Below are 19560 nucleotides of genomic sequence, written 5' to 3' on the forward strand. Positions count from 1 at the left end.
TATATATTTTTTACATTACAGAAGGCAAATTTAGGTCAAACAATGAAATACAAAAGTCACTTTGAAATGTCAGTGAAGTATATTGATAAACACATTCCTAAACCACTAAATTTAGAAAAATGTTAATTTCTAGAAAAATTAAACTGTAATAAAATAGGTCCACTCTAATTTTTTTTTTTAATCTTATCTTTAGGGCTGGTTGTATAAGTGCAGTGGTAAAGGGCTCACCTAATGTGTGAAGGCCCTGGGTTCAATCCCTAGCGTGGCAATAAAGAAAAAAAAAAAAAAGAACTTTCATAAAAACAATTATATTTTTAAACAAAACCCATGTGATATTCACAAGGCTTAAGGTCTTTAAATATAATCCACAAATTGTATTCATTGAGCTGGTAACTGTTAAAGCTAACCAGGCAAGAATCAAATATCCTGTTGGTTAGTACATGGGTGACAATTTACTCTTTTTATACCTATATCATATTTTTACATTTCTTCAATATATACTCAAGATATAGGCAAAACATTCTAATAAGGTCAAAGGTCCAACAGTTTATTGAATTTGTCCAAGGAATAATGTTCAATTTAACCTTTCAAGATTATTACTGCTATAATCCTGCTTTTCTCCTTCTCTGCCTAAAATATTTATCAAAAGCCTACTATATAGAGGGCAGCATGCTGAGTTGAGGGGAAGGAATGTTTAAAGGCCTGGGATTATGTCTCATTTGTCTTTCACACTGGGCACCTGAGTGGCATGCAGTACAAATATAATGGAAAACTAAGGAGAAAAATGAAGACCTTAGGTAGTTTACTCTTGGGTGGAAAACAAAGCAAAATAAAATACATTACAGTACATGGAGAAATAGATGCTTATATAGTTTCAGAGGGAAACTATTTACATTCAGCTGAAAGGAATGTGAGAGATAGTCCTTAAAGCTTGCCTAAGGTTTAACCAAAAAGAGACACAGACAAGTGAAGCAATCAGAACATATACAAGGAAGAGTATAAATTCTTCAGTTTGATTGGGATTTGAGGTGCATGAATAAAAAAGGAAAAAGATGAAAAAAAATTAAAGAGGTTGGCCTAGAAAGGTAATGTAGTTTGATCTCCTTGTAACCACCTTGATAAGTAGGCTCCTCATAAAAGACAAAATTTCTACTATTGAAACAATCCTTGTCTATGGAATGCTTATAGCAGAATGTCCTCGTTTAGGATGGCAATAGTGACAAACCTATAACCTATGGGCTTATGAGCCATGACTTCCTGGAAAACGTCACACATGATAGTTATACATCTGGGGAATTAACGCATTGGAGTTATTTTATAACCTAAATGCTCCCCTTCAACACAGGTTGATAAGCAATTTTATCTGATGCATTATCTATTATTCTGTATTATTATTGATCAGAGAGCTTGTGTCTGACATAGGAAGAATAGATATAGGGAATCATTTATGTTGTCCCAATCTTCTTCCTGCTTTGCTTGTATCCTTGACATCGGTAATAAAGCTTGACACTGGTTATGATATCTGGTCTGCGTGAACATGATTTGTAAAGTTGATTTTTTTGATATGTTAGTTCAACAGTACAAATTGGAAAAGGTTAAAGAGCTAATGAATAAGAAAAAAATCACAGAAATATCACTTCTGAAGAAAGAGTGAACACTTTTAAGACATGAATTAGTATCAGTTGCTCCATTCAGTACCCATGCAATAGAAGAAAAAAGTACTTGACTTCTCTGGGGCTCAATATTTTCACTGGCAAAATAAAAGGGCGTGACTGGAAAATTGCTTTTGATTTATGATTTTTTGGGGGGGTGTTACTTTGTGGTGAGCAGGAAGTCAATGAAAGAATCTGACAAGAATACTCCAGAGGTAAATTTCTGTGCTACCGGGGTGGTGGGAAGTAATAGGGAGGTGGGGAGTGCAGATCAAAGTTTTTAAGGGCCTGAATGAAGAAACCTTAAAGAAATAATGAAAGAAGGGGATAGATGAGAACACAAAGAAGAATACTTTCAGAAAACTAATCAAAGATATAATGAAGATTTCCCAAAGACCTTGTTTCTAAAACTTGAGTGTGGACAACTTTTGGAACAACTTGGCAATACAAATTCTCATTCAAAAAAAGGTACATTTATTTCTACTTTCAATTTATCTCTGGGTGAATTTTGTTAAAGTACTTTATTTACTAATCTATTCAAAAAACAACCATAAATTACTGCTATTACTTCATACTGATTTTTAAGGTACTAAAATACGAATGGAAACAACTATGATAGATATGATAGGTAAGTAAGGGCTTGATTCTTTTCATTATAGCTTAATGGAAAAGTTAATTCCTCTAAGACCTGCTCACACCTGTGTCATCACTGGAAATCACATGCAAATGTTAGATACTGTGATCATTATATAAATGATAATTCTCTCAGTCATTAATTACTAAAAATGTTTCAAAAGCCTTGAAAAAAAAATCACATTTTTCAAAGGCTTGAAGTAAAAACTAAAGAACTCTGGATCAAGATACACATACAGTATCATTATACCCTCAGAAAAAATATGATATTCTGAAATAAAATCCTAGAACAACAGTGAATATGGAAATAGTAGCATTTAAGATACTGTTTTATAAACCAAGTGCTGTCAAACTAAAATGCTGGCAGATACGCTGAGCTAAACCAGCATATCCCTATATAGTTATAAAATCACCAGGAAGTAATTTTTTCAAAACAATGACGCAAATTTTTGACATATAAGTAAAATTCAATATTGACCAGGGTGTTGTAAGGAGTTACTCATTCATTTTTTACCAAAAAAAAGTTGGTGTAGTCTTTCTGTGAAGAATTTGGTACTATGAACCAAAAGCTTTATAAAGCTTAGTCAATACACTAATAAGCTTTAAGAAATCAAACACATATACACTTAAAAAGAAGAAAACTAAACATTAAATGACATTTTGTGAGAGAAAAGAAGAAGAAAATGGTTCCATTAACTTTACCTCTAATACATACAGCTCTTTTATGGTATGAGAGAGTTCATATAATTCTGAAACTACTAGCTTATACAAGAGTTATTTTATGGAAAACATTTTTCGGTATGCTAATCAATAAAGTAAGACTGTTGAAGCCAGTATGTAATAGAAATATGGTCTGACATTTTATATTTTTTCCCTCAGTTACACAATAAGAGCTCTGTGCCTTAAACATGCCAATGAAAAAGTATATTGAGTTATGCAAAAAAAATCTGTCTATATGGTTGCTCTATCATCCTTTGTTTCCTCATTTGTGCCTCCATGAATGAGAATATGAGACTGCCAGCAAATGCACTGGGCTAATTCAAAGATGAGAAAACTGTACATTTCATCATAACTTCTGAAACTTACTCATTTCTTCTGTCATTTCCATTTTCATGTTTTCCTTCTGGAAATTCTGCATTGTTTGTAATGTCTTTTGTGGATCCATTTTCTTGTTAACTGCCTGCATTGTCTGTTAATACGTGAAAAGACTAAAGTTAGCTACATAATTATGAAACTTTTACCATGGAATGCCAGGCACTGTGACACATGTCTGGAATCCCAGCAACTTGGAAGGCTAAGGTTGGAGGATCACAAGTTCGAGGCCAGCCTCAGCCAACTTAGTGAGGCCCTAAGCAACTTGGCAAGACCCTGTCTCAAAATTAAAAAAAAAAAAAAAAAATTAAAAAAAAGGTAAGAAAAAAATACTTACCATGAAGGAAGTCCAGAGGAAGCACATCACATAATCACAAATAGACAGGCTTTTAAAAGATATACATACATCCTGACATTCTAAAACATAGTGCTGACTATTCTAGAAAAAAATGGAATATTCATTTTAAAACTACATGTTTAACATCTACATAATAAAGGTCAGTGTAAACTACTTCATTTGAACAGTAGGCGAAAATTACACAGCAAAAACATTATCAACATAAAACTCATTTCTATTCTAAGGGGAAAATTACACTTACCTGTTACAGGGCAAGTAGGTCATGTTTAAATTTAAAAGAATTTTAAAGTTTAATTATAATTTTAATTAAAAATTTCAATATGTAAAAGGATTAGAAGTTATACTAGCATAGATACTTAGGCTATTAATACATTTTAAATCATAAATACAAAAAATTAGTTTGCAAAAATATGTGAAAAGAATTCTTTTATATTCTTAATTTTATTAAAAGAGATTATTGCTGGGCATGGTGGTGCATGCCTGTAATCACAGTAGCTTGGGAGGCTGAGGCAGGGGAATTGAGCACTAAGCAACTCAGCAAGACCCTGTCTCTAAATAAAACCAAAAAGGGCTGGGGATGTGTCTCAGTAATTAAATCCCTATGGGTTCAGGGTTCAATCCCAGGTACCAACAACAAAAAAAAAAGATTACTACTCTAGTATTGCCAAAATTTACATATGTGATGCACTATATATGTAAGAATATATATTATATAGTTAATCTGGCATATTAAAAGATTATTATACATTGACAACATAGTGATATCAAATATATAAAGGAAAAACAGCTTATTCTCACACAATCTCTACTCACACTGTGGCCAAAGTAATCTTTGAATATGCCATTGTATTCTACTCATCCAGTACTCCACTGCCCTCTACACCTAACTCTAAGAAACCTTTTCATTGCTCTTAGTGTTAAAAGTCAAATTCCATAACTTACCAATGAGATTTATCACCAGCTGCAATCTGTTTAACAAGAGGTCTCATTTGACACTACTGCCCTCTAGGCACATGTTGATCTTTTATTTCCTTAACTATGCTATAATCTCTCCTGCCACAGGACCTTTACATAGACTAGTCCGTCGCCTGAAGTGGTCCTTTCCACCTACTTTCACAATCAATACTTCACACTGCAGTTATATGCTACTTTCTTAGGAAAAGAGCTACTGACACTCGAGATTAGAACATTCTTGTTAAAATCCATCACCATAGACAAATTTTATATTTGTTGGTTTAAATTACATTACTTTAATTGTAACTTAATTGTTGTCAAATGCTAATAACATTAATAAGGAGGATGATGATAGAGTAACTAACACTTGTATAATTACACTGTAAGCCAGGTACTATTCTAAGCATTTTACATATAATAATACTAAAGTTACAGAGAATGAAGGCACAAAAAGCTAAATAATTTCCCCAAGATCACACAGTAGTTAAGAGAAATGAGATCTGAACCCAAGCAGAGCTTTCATTCTTAACCACCGTACCTACTACCTCTTGGAATGGGCTACCTTTTACATAGACTGTAAGTTCCCCAAAGGTGAAGCCCTTGCCTGGTTTTACTTTCTATTTTATGCTCATCATCTATTGTAGTGTCCACATGGAGAACCTAAACAATATTTGGTAAGTTAACACATTTCTAAGAAATTTAATTAAGAATTATAACCCAGACATTTCTACATGGAAAGCCCACATGAGGTATGTATTCCTGGTCTATGAGTTACAGAAAATTAAAAGATGAATAATTGTTTCCCCCTAACAAACACTACTGCCTACTTATGTGATCTCCAAAATGATCTTCTTCCCAAATCAAAAGATATTAATTGTCAATCTGTCAGACCAAAACAAGGAAAGTTCTCAAGTTTCCTCTTAGCTCTTAACTTGTGATTGTAAAATGACTAAGATCAATCAAGAGTAAGTTAACTGAGAAACAAAACTTCTGCTGAAACTTTCTCTATTTTTTATAGAATGTGTTACTATACTTCTTGTACCTCATAAATACATGCATTCTATTTTGTTTTCTGTAGTCTAAGAAACAATTACAATCAATTTTCATTATTTGTGGATTACATATGTATGAATTTTCCTAGTTACTAAATTTTATTTGTAACTTCACATCAATACTTACAATACTTTAATATGGCGACATGGGCTGAGAGACAAAAAAACTGAGTCACCCAAAGGGTAATGACCTGCCTTCTTGTCTCAGCTTTCATATTGTAAACCAGTGTTCTTTTTGTAATGTCTTTAGTATTAGATTTTTCTCATTTTTTCACTTTTTATTGGTGATTTTGCACTTTAAAAAGTCCCTAAGCATAGTACTAATGTGCTGTCTAGTGTTCCTAAGTGAAGAAGGCACAGCAAAGCCTTACTGAGAAAATGCATGGTAGATAAGGTTTGTTTATGCAAGTGGCATAGTGCTATTGACACTGTGTGTTAATAAATCAACAATATATATTAAATAGGGTGTCTTCAAACAGAAACACACATAAAATAAGGCTGGATATAGGTTAGTCAATGCAAATGTTGTGGAAAAAAGCCTCGCAGGAAGCTATCCACAATGTTTCCCATAAGAGCAATAGTTCAACATTTGCTATTTCATTATTCTGGAATTCACAGACTATAACTACTGATAATAAAGAGATTCTACTGTTCATACCATTTTCCTAATATGTACCTTATCATTTTCTCTGGATTTTTTCCCTTTGGCTCTTAATATTCATACTCCCCCTTACCTACATCTAACACTTAGAAAGTCCTTGAAGACCACCTAGGTCTTCTGTCCTTTGGCCCACCCTACCCAAAGATCTGTGCAGTTCAACAAAGCTTCATACAGACTGAGGTATGGCAGCTAGTTTCCTACACAGACATATCTTATACTCCCCCAACTTAACTGCAAAGTCTGGAAAAAGAAAGTCTTTTCCTAAAATCTCTTTTGATTACTCATAGTGTCTGATTCATATCAAGGATCATTATTTATTAAATGATTAAAATACTCAAGATTTTAAACTCTACAGTGAAAGTCATATGTATGTGTTAAAATATATGCTATGTTACACACACACACATATATGGTTAAAATATAAACTCCTGGAAAACATTATTTGATAAATCCTTTTGACTATATATATAGTATATATATATAGTATATATATGTATGTATGTGTATATGTAAATATGTATGTGTATATATATATATATATATATATATACACATACATACTTATACATACACACACACCAAAAGGTGTTTGGAAATCTGACTTGAATATTAACATTTACATATCTTTGATGAAATTTGGATACAAAGCCTTGTACTGACCTTTGCTGTGGTAGACATTGCTCCAGCCATCTTCATCTGGGAATTCATTACTTTTGTTTGTGTGGACATAGAAGTGACCTTTGAACTTACAGCAAAAGTTCTTGTTTTCTGTTTACGCAGATGTACAAGCTGTTTGGCTAAAACTCTGCAAGCTTCTTTATTTCCAATCTTTGCCATTTTCTTAATTTCTAATTCCTAAAAGGGAAAATAAGAGGAGGGAAATAAAATCATCAAGGAGTAATTCTGAATGATTCATTTCAGAAGAACAGATCCACGATAAATAATATATCCTTTCACCCTAAGAGGAAAGAGGCTGTCATAAAAGTTATAGAGAGAAAGTAATTTGAGAGGACTATTTATTCTACATGTCCACATGGGAAGGGGAGAACTAGTACCTTCATCCATGAATACAAAGCAAGTCTACAAAACGGTAGATACATAGAACACAGGAAAAAAGGTTTTAAAAACAAGTAAAAGAAGGTAAGAAGAACAGTGGTACAGTGCAGATATTGTGGTGACAGATTTAAAGATAACAATATAGTAATAATATAGATAATTGAATTACATGAACAGTCCATCTTATACCTCAATTAAAAGGGCAAGTGTCAGATTAGCTAAAGAAGCTAACCCAATTACATGCTATCTCAAAAACCAACTTTAAATATAAAAGCAAGTTTGTACTAAAAAAGGGAAAATACAAATTACATAAATATCCACACAAGTTTGCCAATCTGGGGTGGCTATATTAATAACAAATCAAATACACTTGAGAACAAGGAATATTATCAGAAATTTTTCAAAAGCATTTCATTATGATAAAGGGAAAAACACAGATCTCAAGGCAATCTTAAATGCATATGCACTGAATTAACAGTGCTTCAAAATACAGGAAGCAAAACTAACAGAATTGAAAGAAGAAATAGACAAACACAAATATCATAAGAGATATCAATAACTCCTCTCTTAATTATATACCTATAATTGTTAAAATTACAGTAGTCCCTCCTTAGCCACAGGGGAGATGTTCCAAGGTCCTCAATGATGTCTGAAACTGTGTGGTACCAAACCCTATACTTAGTATTTTTCCTCTTGTACATATGTATCTATGATAAGTTTTTATTAAGATTGAAATTATACAAAGTACATTCTTTAACGACAAATAAACTGGAAATAAATAATGCAAATATGTGGAAGGGAAATCTAAAGCAGAAATTTAAAAACATGGTTCTTAGTTAAGTCATAGCTAAAAAAATCAGAGTGAAAACAAGAGAGTATTTTGAACAATAAAAATGCAACATATCAAAATTTGTGAACTACTGTTAAAATAGTTCTCAGGAAATTTATAGCATTAAGAACTTCTATTTTAAAAAAAAGAATTCAAAGTAATAAAAATAAGGAAATACATAAATAGGCAAAGAAATTATAAGCTAAAAAAGAAAAACCAGTACAGAAAATCAGTGAAAACAAAAACTGTTTTTTTTTTTTGTTTTTTTTTAAACAAGATTAATCAAAATGATAAACCACTTGCTAAACTGGTGAAGGAAATAGCCAGGGCAGACAAAGAACACATAAATTATAAATAATGAGAATGTACAGGAGGGCATCACTTCCTAACTTAACGATGCTAAAAGGTAACAAGGGAATATTACATACATCACTGTCTTTACATTTTAAAATTTAGTAGAAATTGACAAATTACTTCCTATACTCAAAAAAAGGTCATTCAACATAGCAGATGGCCTAAGCCACTAGATATCTAGTTAAAGTAAAAAATAATTTGTAGTTTACAAAGCTAACCACAAAGAAAATTTTGCTCACAGATGATTTTACTAATGAATCTATCAAATATTTAAGGATCTCATACACAAATATTCCAGTAAAGAAAAAGGTAAAGTAACACGTGCCAGTTCAGCATTTTTTTTTTTTTTTTGGGGGGGTCCTGGGGATCGAACCCAGGGCCTTGTGCTTGCAAGGCAAGCACTCTACCGACTGAGCTATCTCCCCAGCCCCGAGTTCAGCAGTTTTACTCTTATAGCACCCCCCCAAAAAATATATATGTACACACACACACACACACACACACACAACCCAAAAAGAAGACTAAAAATCAACATCTTTCATGAACATGAATGAAATATTCTTGACAAAGTTTCAGTAAATTGAAAAAGTTGAAAATACAGGAAAAAAATGCATCATTATCAAGGAGTATATTCCAAGGAGCAAAAAGCTGTTCTAACTTTCGAAAAATCAATGTATTTCACTATCTTAACAGACTAATAAAGAAAAACCACACAATAATTTCAATACATGCAAAAATATAACAAACGAAACATTTAATAAAATTCACTCCTGATAAAAATTCACAGCAAACTAGATAAAAATGAAATTGCACCAGCTGGAAAAGGTAATGATACAAAGTCTATAATATCAAACTTAGTCACTTAAGACTGAATGTTTTCCCTCTAAATTTAGTAAAAGGATAAAAAAATGTCTGTTTACATCACTTCTATTCAATATTTTACAGGAGGTTCTAGATAGTGTAAAAAGAAATTGAATTTGTTCTTAAAAATATATAAAATAAAATTTAGCATCAAAAATGAAATATTTAGGGATAAATATGACAAACGAAGTACAAGACCTATACTTAGCAGTACAAAACACTGCTGAGAAAATTAAAGATCTAAATAAATGAAGACATAAAATATTCAGGGATTGGAAGACCTATTATTGATAAAATGTTAACTCTTCCCAAGGGTTTACATATTTAATGTAATTCCAATCAAAATCTAATTGTTTTTTTTAGAAGTTGACAGGTTTATTCTAAAGTTCATATGGAAATGTGAAGCACCTAAAATAGTCTAAACAATTATGAAAAAAAGAAATACAAAGTTGAATGATTAACATTTTTAAACTTTAAAATTTACCATCAAAAATACTGGTAAAAACAGTGTGGTATTGGCTTAAGTGTAGTCAGAATAGCATAGAGCCCTGAGAAATGCCCCTACAAGCTTGACATGCTTTTCCACAAAGATGAGAAGGAAAAGATGTCAGAAACAAATTATGTTGGAACAACTGAAGTTGCACATGCAAAAAATAAACCTCTAACCTTATTTGACACCATGTGAAGTTTAATTCAATATGGTTCCCAGTTTTAAATGAAAGAACTAAAACTATAATAATTCTAGGAGAAATGTAAGAGAAAGTATTAGTGCTTCTGGGTTAAGCAAAGATTTCATAAGACACTAAAATACTAGCCAATGAAGAAAACAATAATAATAAAAAATTTTGCGTATATATACCACAGTTTCTTTATCCATTTGTCAATTGAAGGGCATCTAGGTTGGTTCCACAATCTAACTATTGTGAACTGAGCTGCTATGAACATTGATGTGGCTGCATTATTGTAGTACGCTGACTTTAAGTCCTTTGGGTATAAACCGAGGAGTAGGATAGCTGGGTCAAATGGTGGGTCCATTAAAAGTTTTCTGAGGAATCTCCATACTGCTTTCCAGAGTGGCTGTACCAATTTGAACTCCACCAGCAATGTATGAATGTGCCTTTTTCCCCACATCCATGCCAACAGTTATTATATTATTGCTTGCGTTCTTGATACACAATGGAATATTACTCAGCCATAAAAAAATAAAATTATGGCATTTGCTGGTAAATGGATGAAGCTGGAAAATATCATGTAAATGAAATAGGCCAAGCCCAAAAAACCAAAGGCTGAATGTTTTCTCTGATAAGTGGATGATGATATATAACGAGGAGGGGTGGCAAAGGGGAAGAGAAGAATGAAGGAAATTTGGGTGGTGTAGAGGAAAATGGGGTGGGAGTGGGTGGGGGATGGAAAGATAGTAGAATGAAACAGACACTATTACCCTATGTATATGTATGATTACATGAATGGTGTGAATCTACATTGTGTACAACCATAGAAATGAGAAATTGTACCCCATTTGTGTACAATGAATCAAAATGCGGTCTGTTAAAAAAAAAAAAAAAAACTCTTTGGTTCCCCTAAAACATTCAGGAAAAAGAAGGAGAAGACTAGAAACTTATTTGCGAACCATGTACTTAATAAAGCACTTATATCCACAATATATAAAAAACTACCACAACTACATAATAAGAAAACAACCTGGTTAGAAAACATGGGTAAAGTACTTCAGTAGGTACTTTGCCAAAGAAGACTTATGTGACCAACAGGTACATAAAAATATACTGAACATCATTTGTAAATTAGACAATGCATACCTACCAGAATGGCTAAAAAAAAAAAAAAAAGGTTATCAACTCCAAGTATGGAGAATGAATGCAATTCTACATTGCTAGTGAGGAAAGAAAATATTAGAGGTACTTTGCAAAATAGTTAAACATATAGTTACCCTAAGACCCATTAAACTCGCTCTTAGGAACCCCCCTCCAGATGAATACAAATATTTACACAAAAACTTCATTTGATTGTATATAGTAAATTTATTCAAAACAACCAAAAACCTGGGAAAACCTTAAATATTCACAGGTCAATAAATGGATAAACAAACTGAAAAACATTCACATAATGGATTAACACTCATCAACAAAAAATAATTAATTTGAATACATGTAACAATATTAATTAGTCTCAAAATTATTATGCTGAAAATAGCCTTATGAAAGCTCAGATATGATTCTATTTTTATAAATTTATAGAAACACAAATTAATCTACATGACAGATCAGTATTTGCCTCACTAAAGAAAGGGAGATAGGAGGAATGCACAAAAGGGATTTCAAAAGGCATAAAAAAACTTTTGAAGACACCGGCTCTGTTCATTACATAAACTGCAGTAATGATTTCAGGTGTTTACACACATATCAAACTGTACATTTTAAATACGTACAGTTTATTGCATGTCACTTACACCTCAATAAAGCTACTTTATAAAAAAACATCTGAAGCAACATATATTTAGAAACATCAATATATAGATAAGCCAGATCAACCGATTTATAAAAAATGATATTCATTGCCACAGATACACTGATCTTTAAAATATCATAAGACACCTATGACTTAATGCAATTTTTCTATAACTTTCTTGTTTTCTGTGACAATTTTATCTTTGCAGTTAACTAAAAAGAAGGTAATTCTGATTTTTTCCTAGACATTCATGATTTTCACAAACTGAAGAATAATTTGATTGTATATTCAGAAGAACACACAGAATTCTGATGAAAGCAGAACACAAATGAAAGTACACAGAAGTGCAGGAAAACATTAAATGTCATTTCGAAGTGAAGTAAATCATTTACCACCTGCCATGTGCCTTTTTCCTAGTTAGTTAATGATTCTGACACCAATTTCCAAATTTGTTTGAAAAGTTAAACTGAAATTTAATGTTCTACTTACCAGCTGTTTTTCCTGCTTCTCTAAAGCTGCTCGATCTCTGATTATAGCCCTCTGTGTACCTCGTAACTCACGATTCTGTTCCTTTATTACATCTACAAGAATCACACACATAAAAAAAAAACCTGAATTCATCATTGCAAAATTTTTTCAATACCATTTAAAATACTGAACTAAGAGATTGTAATAGAAAAAAAAAAGTCTTGCTTTTGCTTTACTAGATGTTAAATTTTTTCCTTCAATTTAATATATTAAAAATTACTGAAATAGTAAATCGTGGATTATAAATATTGATTATAAAGAATTGACAGAAGAATGCAAATATGAAACAGTTTGAGTTTTAACCATAAGTATACATTACATCACAGTAAAATACTCCCTTTAAGTATTAATTAGCACATAATTTTATATGGCACATACATATCACACACACATAAATCATTTTCAACTCTTACTCCAATGCTATATGAATTTCAGAAAGGAAGGCATGTCATGTATTTTATTAAATCTTTTTTTCCCCTACACTAAGTCATAACATTGTAAAACAACAGATCTTTCAATGAGGCAGATGTGGATTTGAATCACACCTTTATCACTTTATTATACAATTATATCTTGGCAAAGTTAGTTAACACTCTAACCTTTGTTTTCTTATTCATAAAACAGCAATTGTTTTAAGGATAGAAAACTCACAGAATGCTCTGATATGCTGTACGAGTCCACTCAATCATAATGTCTTTCTAATTTACCTCAATTCATTTGGATTCTTTAGTTCCACCTATTGAAAAACTGAAATATAACCTAGGTTTGATGGGCTATACTTTGGGTTAAGTTATCTTAAAAGGAACGCAAATATCAATGTTAATTTTGCCAAAACTGATTTCTTACTGTCAGGAATCTTGTTAAGTGTTTCACACATATTGTACAATCTGATGTTCACAATGTTATAGAGTTGATTTTTCTATTATTTTACATTTAACAAACTGGGTGTTAGGAAAGTTAAAAAACTTGCCAACATCACATAGGTGGTATAAGTGATCACACATTTGGCCCCAAGCATTCGGTCTCTTGAACCAGCCATATTAACCACTTCATCAGAGCAACTTTTTAATGAAGAGATAGATTAAAAATAACAAAAACAACAAAAAGAACAGTCTCTTAAAATGACAAACACCTCACACCATGTACAAAAATTAACAACCCAAATATAAGAGCTAAAGTCATAAAATTCTTAGACTACATTGGAGTAAATTTTCATGGCCTTGGTGGAAACTGGCAATGAGTTCTTAAATTTGATATTAAAAGCATAAGCAACAAAAGAAAACAAAAACTTATAAATTGGACTTCATGAAAATTAGTTTTGTGCCTCAAAAAGGACATTATCAAGTGAAAAGATGACCTACAGATTGAAAGAAAATGAATGTAAAACACATATTTGATAAGAGTCTGGTACTTGGGATTTATAAACAATTTTTATAACTCAAGAACAAAAGACAACCTAAATTTAAAAGGGACAAGGGTTTGAGTAGACATTTTCCCAAAGAACATACAAAGGGTCAACAAACAACAAAAAAGATCTAAAACATCATTTGTCATTAGGGAAATGAAGAACCACTTCACATCCACTAGAATGGTTATAATTAAAAAAAAAAAAAAAAAAAAAAAAAAAAAAAAAGGAAAACAAACTGTGTTGCCTGGAACCTCTGTATGCTCATGGTAAGAATGTAAAAAGATTTGGCTACTGTGGATAAGAGTTCAGTGATTCCTCAAAGATTTAAACATAAAATTACCATATGATATAGCAATTCCACTCCTACACATTTATTCAAAAGAATTTAAATAGGAGATCTCAAAAGAACAGAAAACAAATGCAAAAATAGACAAATGAGATTATATCAAACCAAAATGCTTATGCAGAGCATGAGAAACAATTAACAAAATGTAGACAGCCTATAAAATTGGACAAAATATTTGCAAACTATACATCTGACAAGGGGTTGCTATTCAGAACATAAAAAACTCCAAAAAACTCATGAGCAAAGAACAAAAGAATAAAAATAACACAATTTAAAAATGCACATAGACCTAAACAGACACTGCTCAAAAGAACATGTGGTCAATAGGTATACGAAAAAATGTTCAACATCATTAATTATCAGGGAAATGCAAATTTAAATAATAATGAAATATCAACTCACCCTAATGAGAATGCTACTATTAAAATGACTAAAGATAAGTGCCTGTGAGAATGTGAAGAAAAAGGAACCCTCAGACACCCTCAGTGGGGATGTAAATTAGCATAGTCATTATGGAAAACAGAATGGATGTTCAAAAAATAAAAACAGAGCTACCAGATGATCCAGCAGTCTCACTAATGGGTATACATCCAAAAGAAATGAAATTGCTAGATGCAAGGGACATCTACATGCTCATGTTCTTTGAGTACTCACACAAAGAGTAAATAATATACAACAGCCAAGAAATGAAAACAATCTGAGTGTCATCAACTGATCAATGAATAAAGAAAATGTGGTACATACACACAAGGAAATACTTTCAGTCATAAAAATAACGAAAGCCTGTCATTTGCATCAGTATGGATGGAAATAGAGAGTATTAAATGAAATGAAATATGCCAGTATTAGAAAGACAGGTACCACATGATCTCACTTGTATGTGGAATCTAAAAACGTTGTTATCATAGAAGTTTAGGGTAGTATGGTAGTTATGAGAGGCTGGGGAGTATAGGAGGAAGGAAGAGATTGGGAAAAGCTGATCAGTGGGCAGTTACAGTTAAATAAAAGCAAGAAGTTCTTATGTGCTAGTACACAATATGGTAACTACAGGAAACAATATACTATACATTTCAAAAAGCTATAAGAAAGAATTTGAAAGTCTTTACCATGAAGAAATCATAAGTGAGAAGACATACATGTTTTCCCTGATTTAAATATTATACAATGTGTACATGTACCAAAATATTACATGGTTCTCCATTAATGTGTATATTTTTTTATGTTCATATATGTCAGTTAAAATAAATTTGAAAAATTGAAACAGGAACTGAAATACTTCTTCATGAATGCCTACAGCACTATTCATATACAAAAGTAGAAACAATCCAAAAGACCATGAAGAGATGAACAAATAAACTGTATTATATACATTCAACAGAATATTATTCAACAGTCAAAAGAAATAAAGTAATGAAATGTACTACAACATGGATGCACCTCAAAAACATTATGCTAAATGAAAGTGATCACAACAAAAGATCACAACTAATGATTACATTTAAACCACATAGCTAGAGTAGGTAAATCCATAGTCAAGCAGATTGGTAGTTGCCAGGGGGTGGGAAGAAGAGAGAACAGTGAGTCATTGTTTAATGTGCCTACTGTGAGGTGATGGCAATGTCTGATCTAGACAGACGGTAGTCAACTAACCACTGTGAATGTACTGAAAGTCACTGAACCGCCTACTTTAAAATGGTTAATGTTATTTGAATTTTACCTTTACCACAACTAAAATAAGCCAGTATTCATTGTCCTTTTTTTTAGTATAATCTGTTAACTATTAGTTATATTAATAGTTATTGTTATTAAATTGTTGCTATAAACCAGTCAACTGCAAGGGCTTTTTTAGTGAGAGTTAAAATAAGATGGTAAAGCTCTTATATCTTATCTATGAGAAATCTATTTTCTCTCTTGTAGTGACCCTGTTTCTCCCTTGGGTTTAGGGTGGGCCTCTACTGCTCAAGATTTACTTGAGTTCCATTCTTGATATTGGTTACATAAAGAAACATATGTGCAGGGGTGAAGGGAAATCTCCACTCCGCTTTCTAAAGAGTCACTGGAACAAACTAACAAAGATTAAATAGGAGAAAAGGCGTACACAAATTTATTAACATAAGAAACAGGAAAAAAAGTCACAGTATGGGGGGGGAGGTTTACAGGAATGGGGTTACGTAGTAGCTCAAAACTATTTGAACTATTATTGCCCACTATTTAGAAATTTATATATCTCTTTGGCTATAGTGGAAGTGGAAAACAGGGAATGACAAGGGAAGAATAAATTACTTTTAGGGAAACACTTGGACTGGGAGAAAGTGTGGTTGGCATGCAGAACACTCTGTAATTTGTAAATAAAATAGAGGATGATGGTATGTGACTAAGTGTGTCAGCAGTCTCTGGTTTCTTTTCCTATGATGTGGGTTTAATTAATGGCAGCTTAGACAAGGGATCCAGAGGTAGCTGTTTTCTTCCATCGAGGTTCAGACTATAAGTAGACAAGAAGATAGCCTCTTCCAGTGTTTGCTGCTAAGTTCTTTTAATTTAAAATAATCAGCATTCCTTGGTGCCATATTTTGGGTACAGTTTCTGGAATTTTTCAATAGCATATCTACAATGGAGATGAAGAAAATCGGAGCCTTTTCTCCTGCTACCAACTTTCCTCTCCTAAAATTACTAGGACTTGATAGAAAACAAAGACAGAGTAGATGGTTTTATAGACAAATACTTACGAAATGTTGAAATTGAAAAAAAATTTTTCTCTGCTTCAAGATATCTGTGAATGTTTAATATAAATATATATTGCAAGTCTCTAAGGTGAGAATATATTATAGATTATTTGTCAAATTTATTAAACCAAGAATCCCTTTTAAGAAATATCTATAAACATTTCCTAGATACTACTGTTTCATGAAGCACTGATTTGGATTCTAATGTAAAAATTACAGGATGTATTAGTTTGCTAGAGTTAAATAAAAATTACAGGAGGTCATTGCTTTGGATGAAGTTCCTGCACTAGGTCTCAAAAGACTGTACTAAAAATCAAAATGGACTTACTCTTACTACGTCTCATGTCACTAAATGTAAACTGTTAGCTGACTTTCTAAGAAATCAGGAGAGGCAACAGTCAGATTTCCAAAAAAAAGTGAGTTTCAATGAAGTTCTCTAAGTTTAATCTTCAAAAAGCAACCTGAAGTGACCTGATGCTAACCAGGCAAGTTATTATTCTATCTCTCTGTCCCTGCCTTCCTAGGAAAGTAACTCTGAAATGACCAATCTATTCTTTTATTTTTTGTTTTTGTTTCCTGTTGTATCAATAAAACCAATCTCTTTTGCTGAGTTTTACCCTGTTTTATGAAATGAAATGCCATCCAATTCTAGAATCCCAAATAAAGCCGATAAAGATCTTTAAATTTGTTGTGGTTATGTCCTTTATCCCCAGCACTATCATAGCAAAATATCACAAACCAGCAGCTTCAACAAAAGAAATTTCTTACACTTTTGGAGGCCTGAAATACAAAATCAAAATCAAGTGCCACCAGGTTTGGTTTCTCCTAGGCCACTGTCCTTGCCTTTTAGATGACCACCTACTTGCTATGTCCGAAGATGTGTGCCGTTTCTGGTGTCTCTTCCACTTCTTAATCAGGCCAGTCATGTTCAATCCAGACCCTACCCTTACGACCTCACTTACTTTTAGTTACCTCTTTAAAGGTTCTATTTTCAAACACAGTCACATTTGGGTTTAGAGTTTCATCATACATTTGAAGGTATAGAACAAAAGTTAGCCCATAAATTAAAAACTCTTTCCTTAAAATATTACAATCAACAACCAACAATGAAGAAAACTAAAACTCTCTTTCCCCCTATCTTTCAAAGCAATTATCAGCCTCTTCATCTTCAACACTCAAACACACCTAATTCACTGCTTCTGGACTAAGTTCCCTACCTTGCCATTGCCAATGGGTTGGTATGAAGCCATTTACCACTTTGCCTACTATTTTGATAGAAAACATGCTCTAAATTTAAAACTAAAACTACAAAAAAACTTCTGAAGTACAACCCCTTTGTGTTACCAAGGACTCCTAAATTCACCTAGTAAGAGGAAGTGGCAATGCAGTGTTAGTGATGATGGTCTTCAGTCACAACAATACTACTCAGGAAAGTGAAGCCACTATATTGATAAGCTAACTGTGGTCAGATAATTGATATAGGTTTACACAACTGCTGAAAGCCTTGATTGTTAAGATTTAGAATTCTATCTATACACATTTTTTAATGATTAGGTTACTAAAATTAAAAGTATAAATTTGGTCTTTGTCATGAGTTCCTGACACAAAGGGTCCAAAACCCTTGGAATAACCTAAATAAAAACAAATGCTTTTTTATCTTTCAGAATAAGCCCCTTCCCACCACACCTGAGTATGTTACTGTTATTTGTGGATGGGGGTAAGAAGTGGGATAAAAATGGGGCTGGAGACCAGAAACATCAAACATTTGACTTTCAATCCCTTTTCCTCCCTGTACCTCAAGGGTGGGAGGATTCCAGAGACTGGGATACAAAACTCTTGGCCAAAGAGATTCAGAGTTTCCTAACCTCAGTGAACACACTAATGTGATGGGAAGGTGGCACACCCAGAGTGGGCATGGAAGCTCTGCATTTCTCCTCCAGCTCTGTATCTCTCCTCCAGCTCTGCATCTCTCCCATTTGACTGTTCCTGAGTGATATTCTTTATAAAAAAACCAGCATTTGTAAATAAAGCACTTTCCTGAGTTCTGAGAGTAGTCCTATCAAATTATCAACCCCGGAGAGAAAGCTATAGGAACACCTGGTCAGAAAGAAGCATGGGTGGCAGGCAACCTGGGACTTTCAAGTAGCATCTGGGGTGAGGCAGTTCTGTTAAACTGAGTCCTTACTCTACAATGTCTATGCTAACTCTGGATAATTAGTGTCAGAATTAAAATAATTGTTGGACACCTAGCTTTCCAAGAATCAAGAGTCCAGACTAGATATAGACATCTTTATTTTTAAAAAAAAGTGTTATGGCAAAAACAAACATAAAATTTAATAAAAGTTTGATTTTACTTTTCTTAATTTTATATAACTATGTGTACATTAACTATTACTATATATCATAAAAATAAAGAAAATTAACTACTGTATGTTCCACAGCCTCACACTTGTTAATAGACCTATTAATATTTAAACAGTTCCAAGCTATAAACTCAGAGCATCTAATGTTACATACTAAAACAATCATAACACTTTAAAACATATTATGGTAAGTAGAAAAAAGATAGTAAAACGTCTTTTCATAT

General features: G+C 32.5%; 1 protein-coding gene across 1 annotated transcript in view; it reads right to left on the bottom strand.

Annotated features, from left to right (window-relative positions):
• The window catches only part of Chmp2b (charged multivesicular body protein 2B), a 29431-nt gene that overhangs the window by 870 nt on the left and 9001 nt on the right, over window positions 1-19560 (bottom strand). Inside the window, exons 2-4 of the mRNA XM_047562995.1 lie at window positions 12458-12549; window positions 7063-7257; window positions 3372-3474 (exon numbers count right to left, since the gene is read on the bottom strand). Coding sequence (XP_047418951.1) covers window positions 3372-3474; window positions 7063-7257; window positions 12458-12549 — 390 coding nt within the window. The remainder of the gene's footprint in view (window positions 1-3371; window positions 3475-7062; window positions 7258-12457; window positions 12550-19560) is intronic.

Source organism: Sciurus carolinensis, chromosome 9 (genome assembly GCF_902686445.1).
Source record: "Sciurus carolinensis chromosome 9, mSciCar1.2, whole genome shotgun sequence".
NCBI lineage: Eukaryota > Metazoa > Chordata > Mammalia > Rodentia > Sciuridae > Sciurus > Sciurus carolinensis.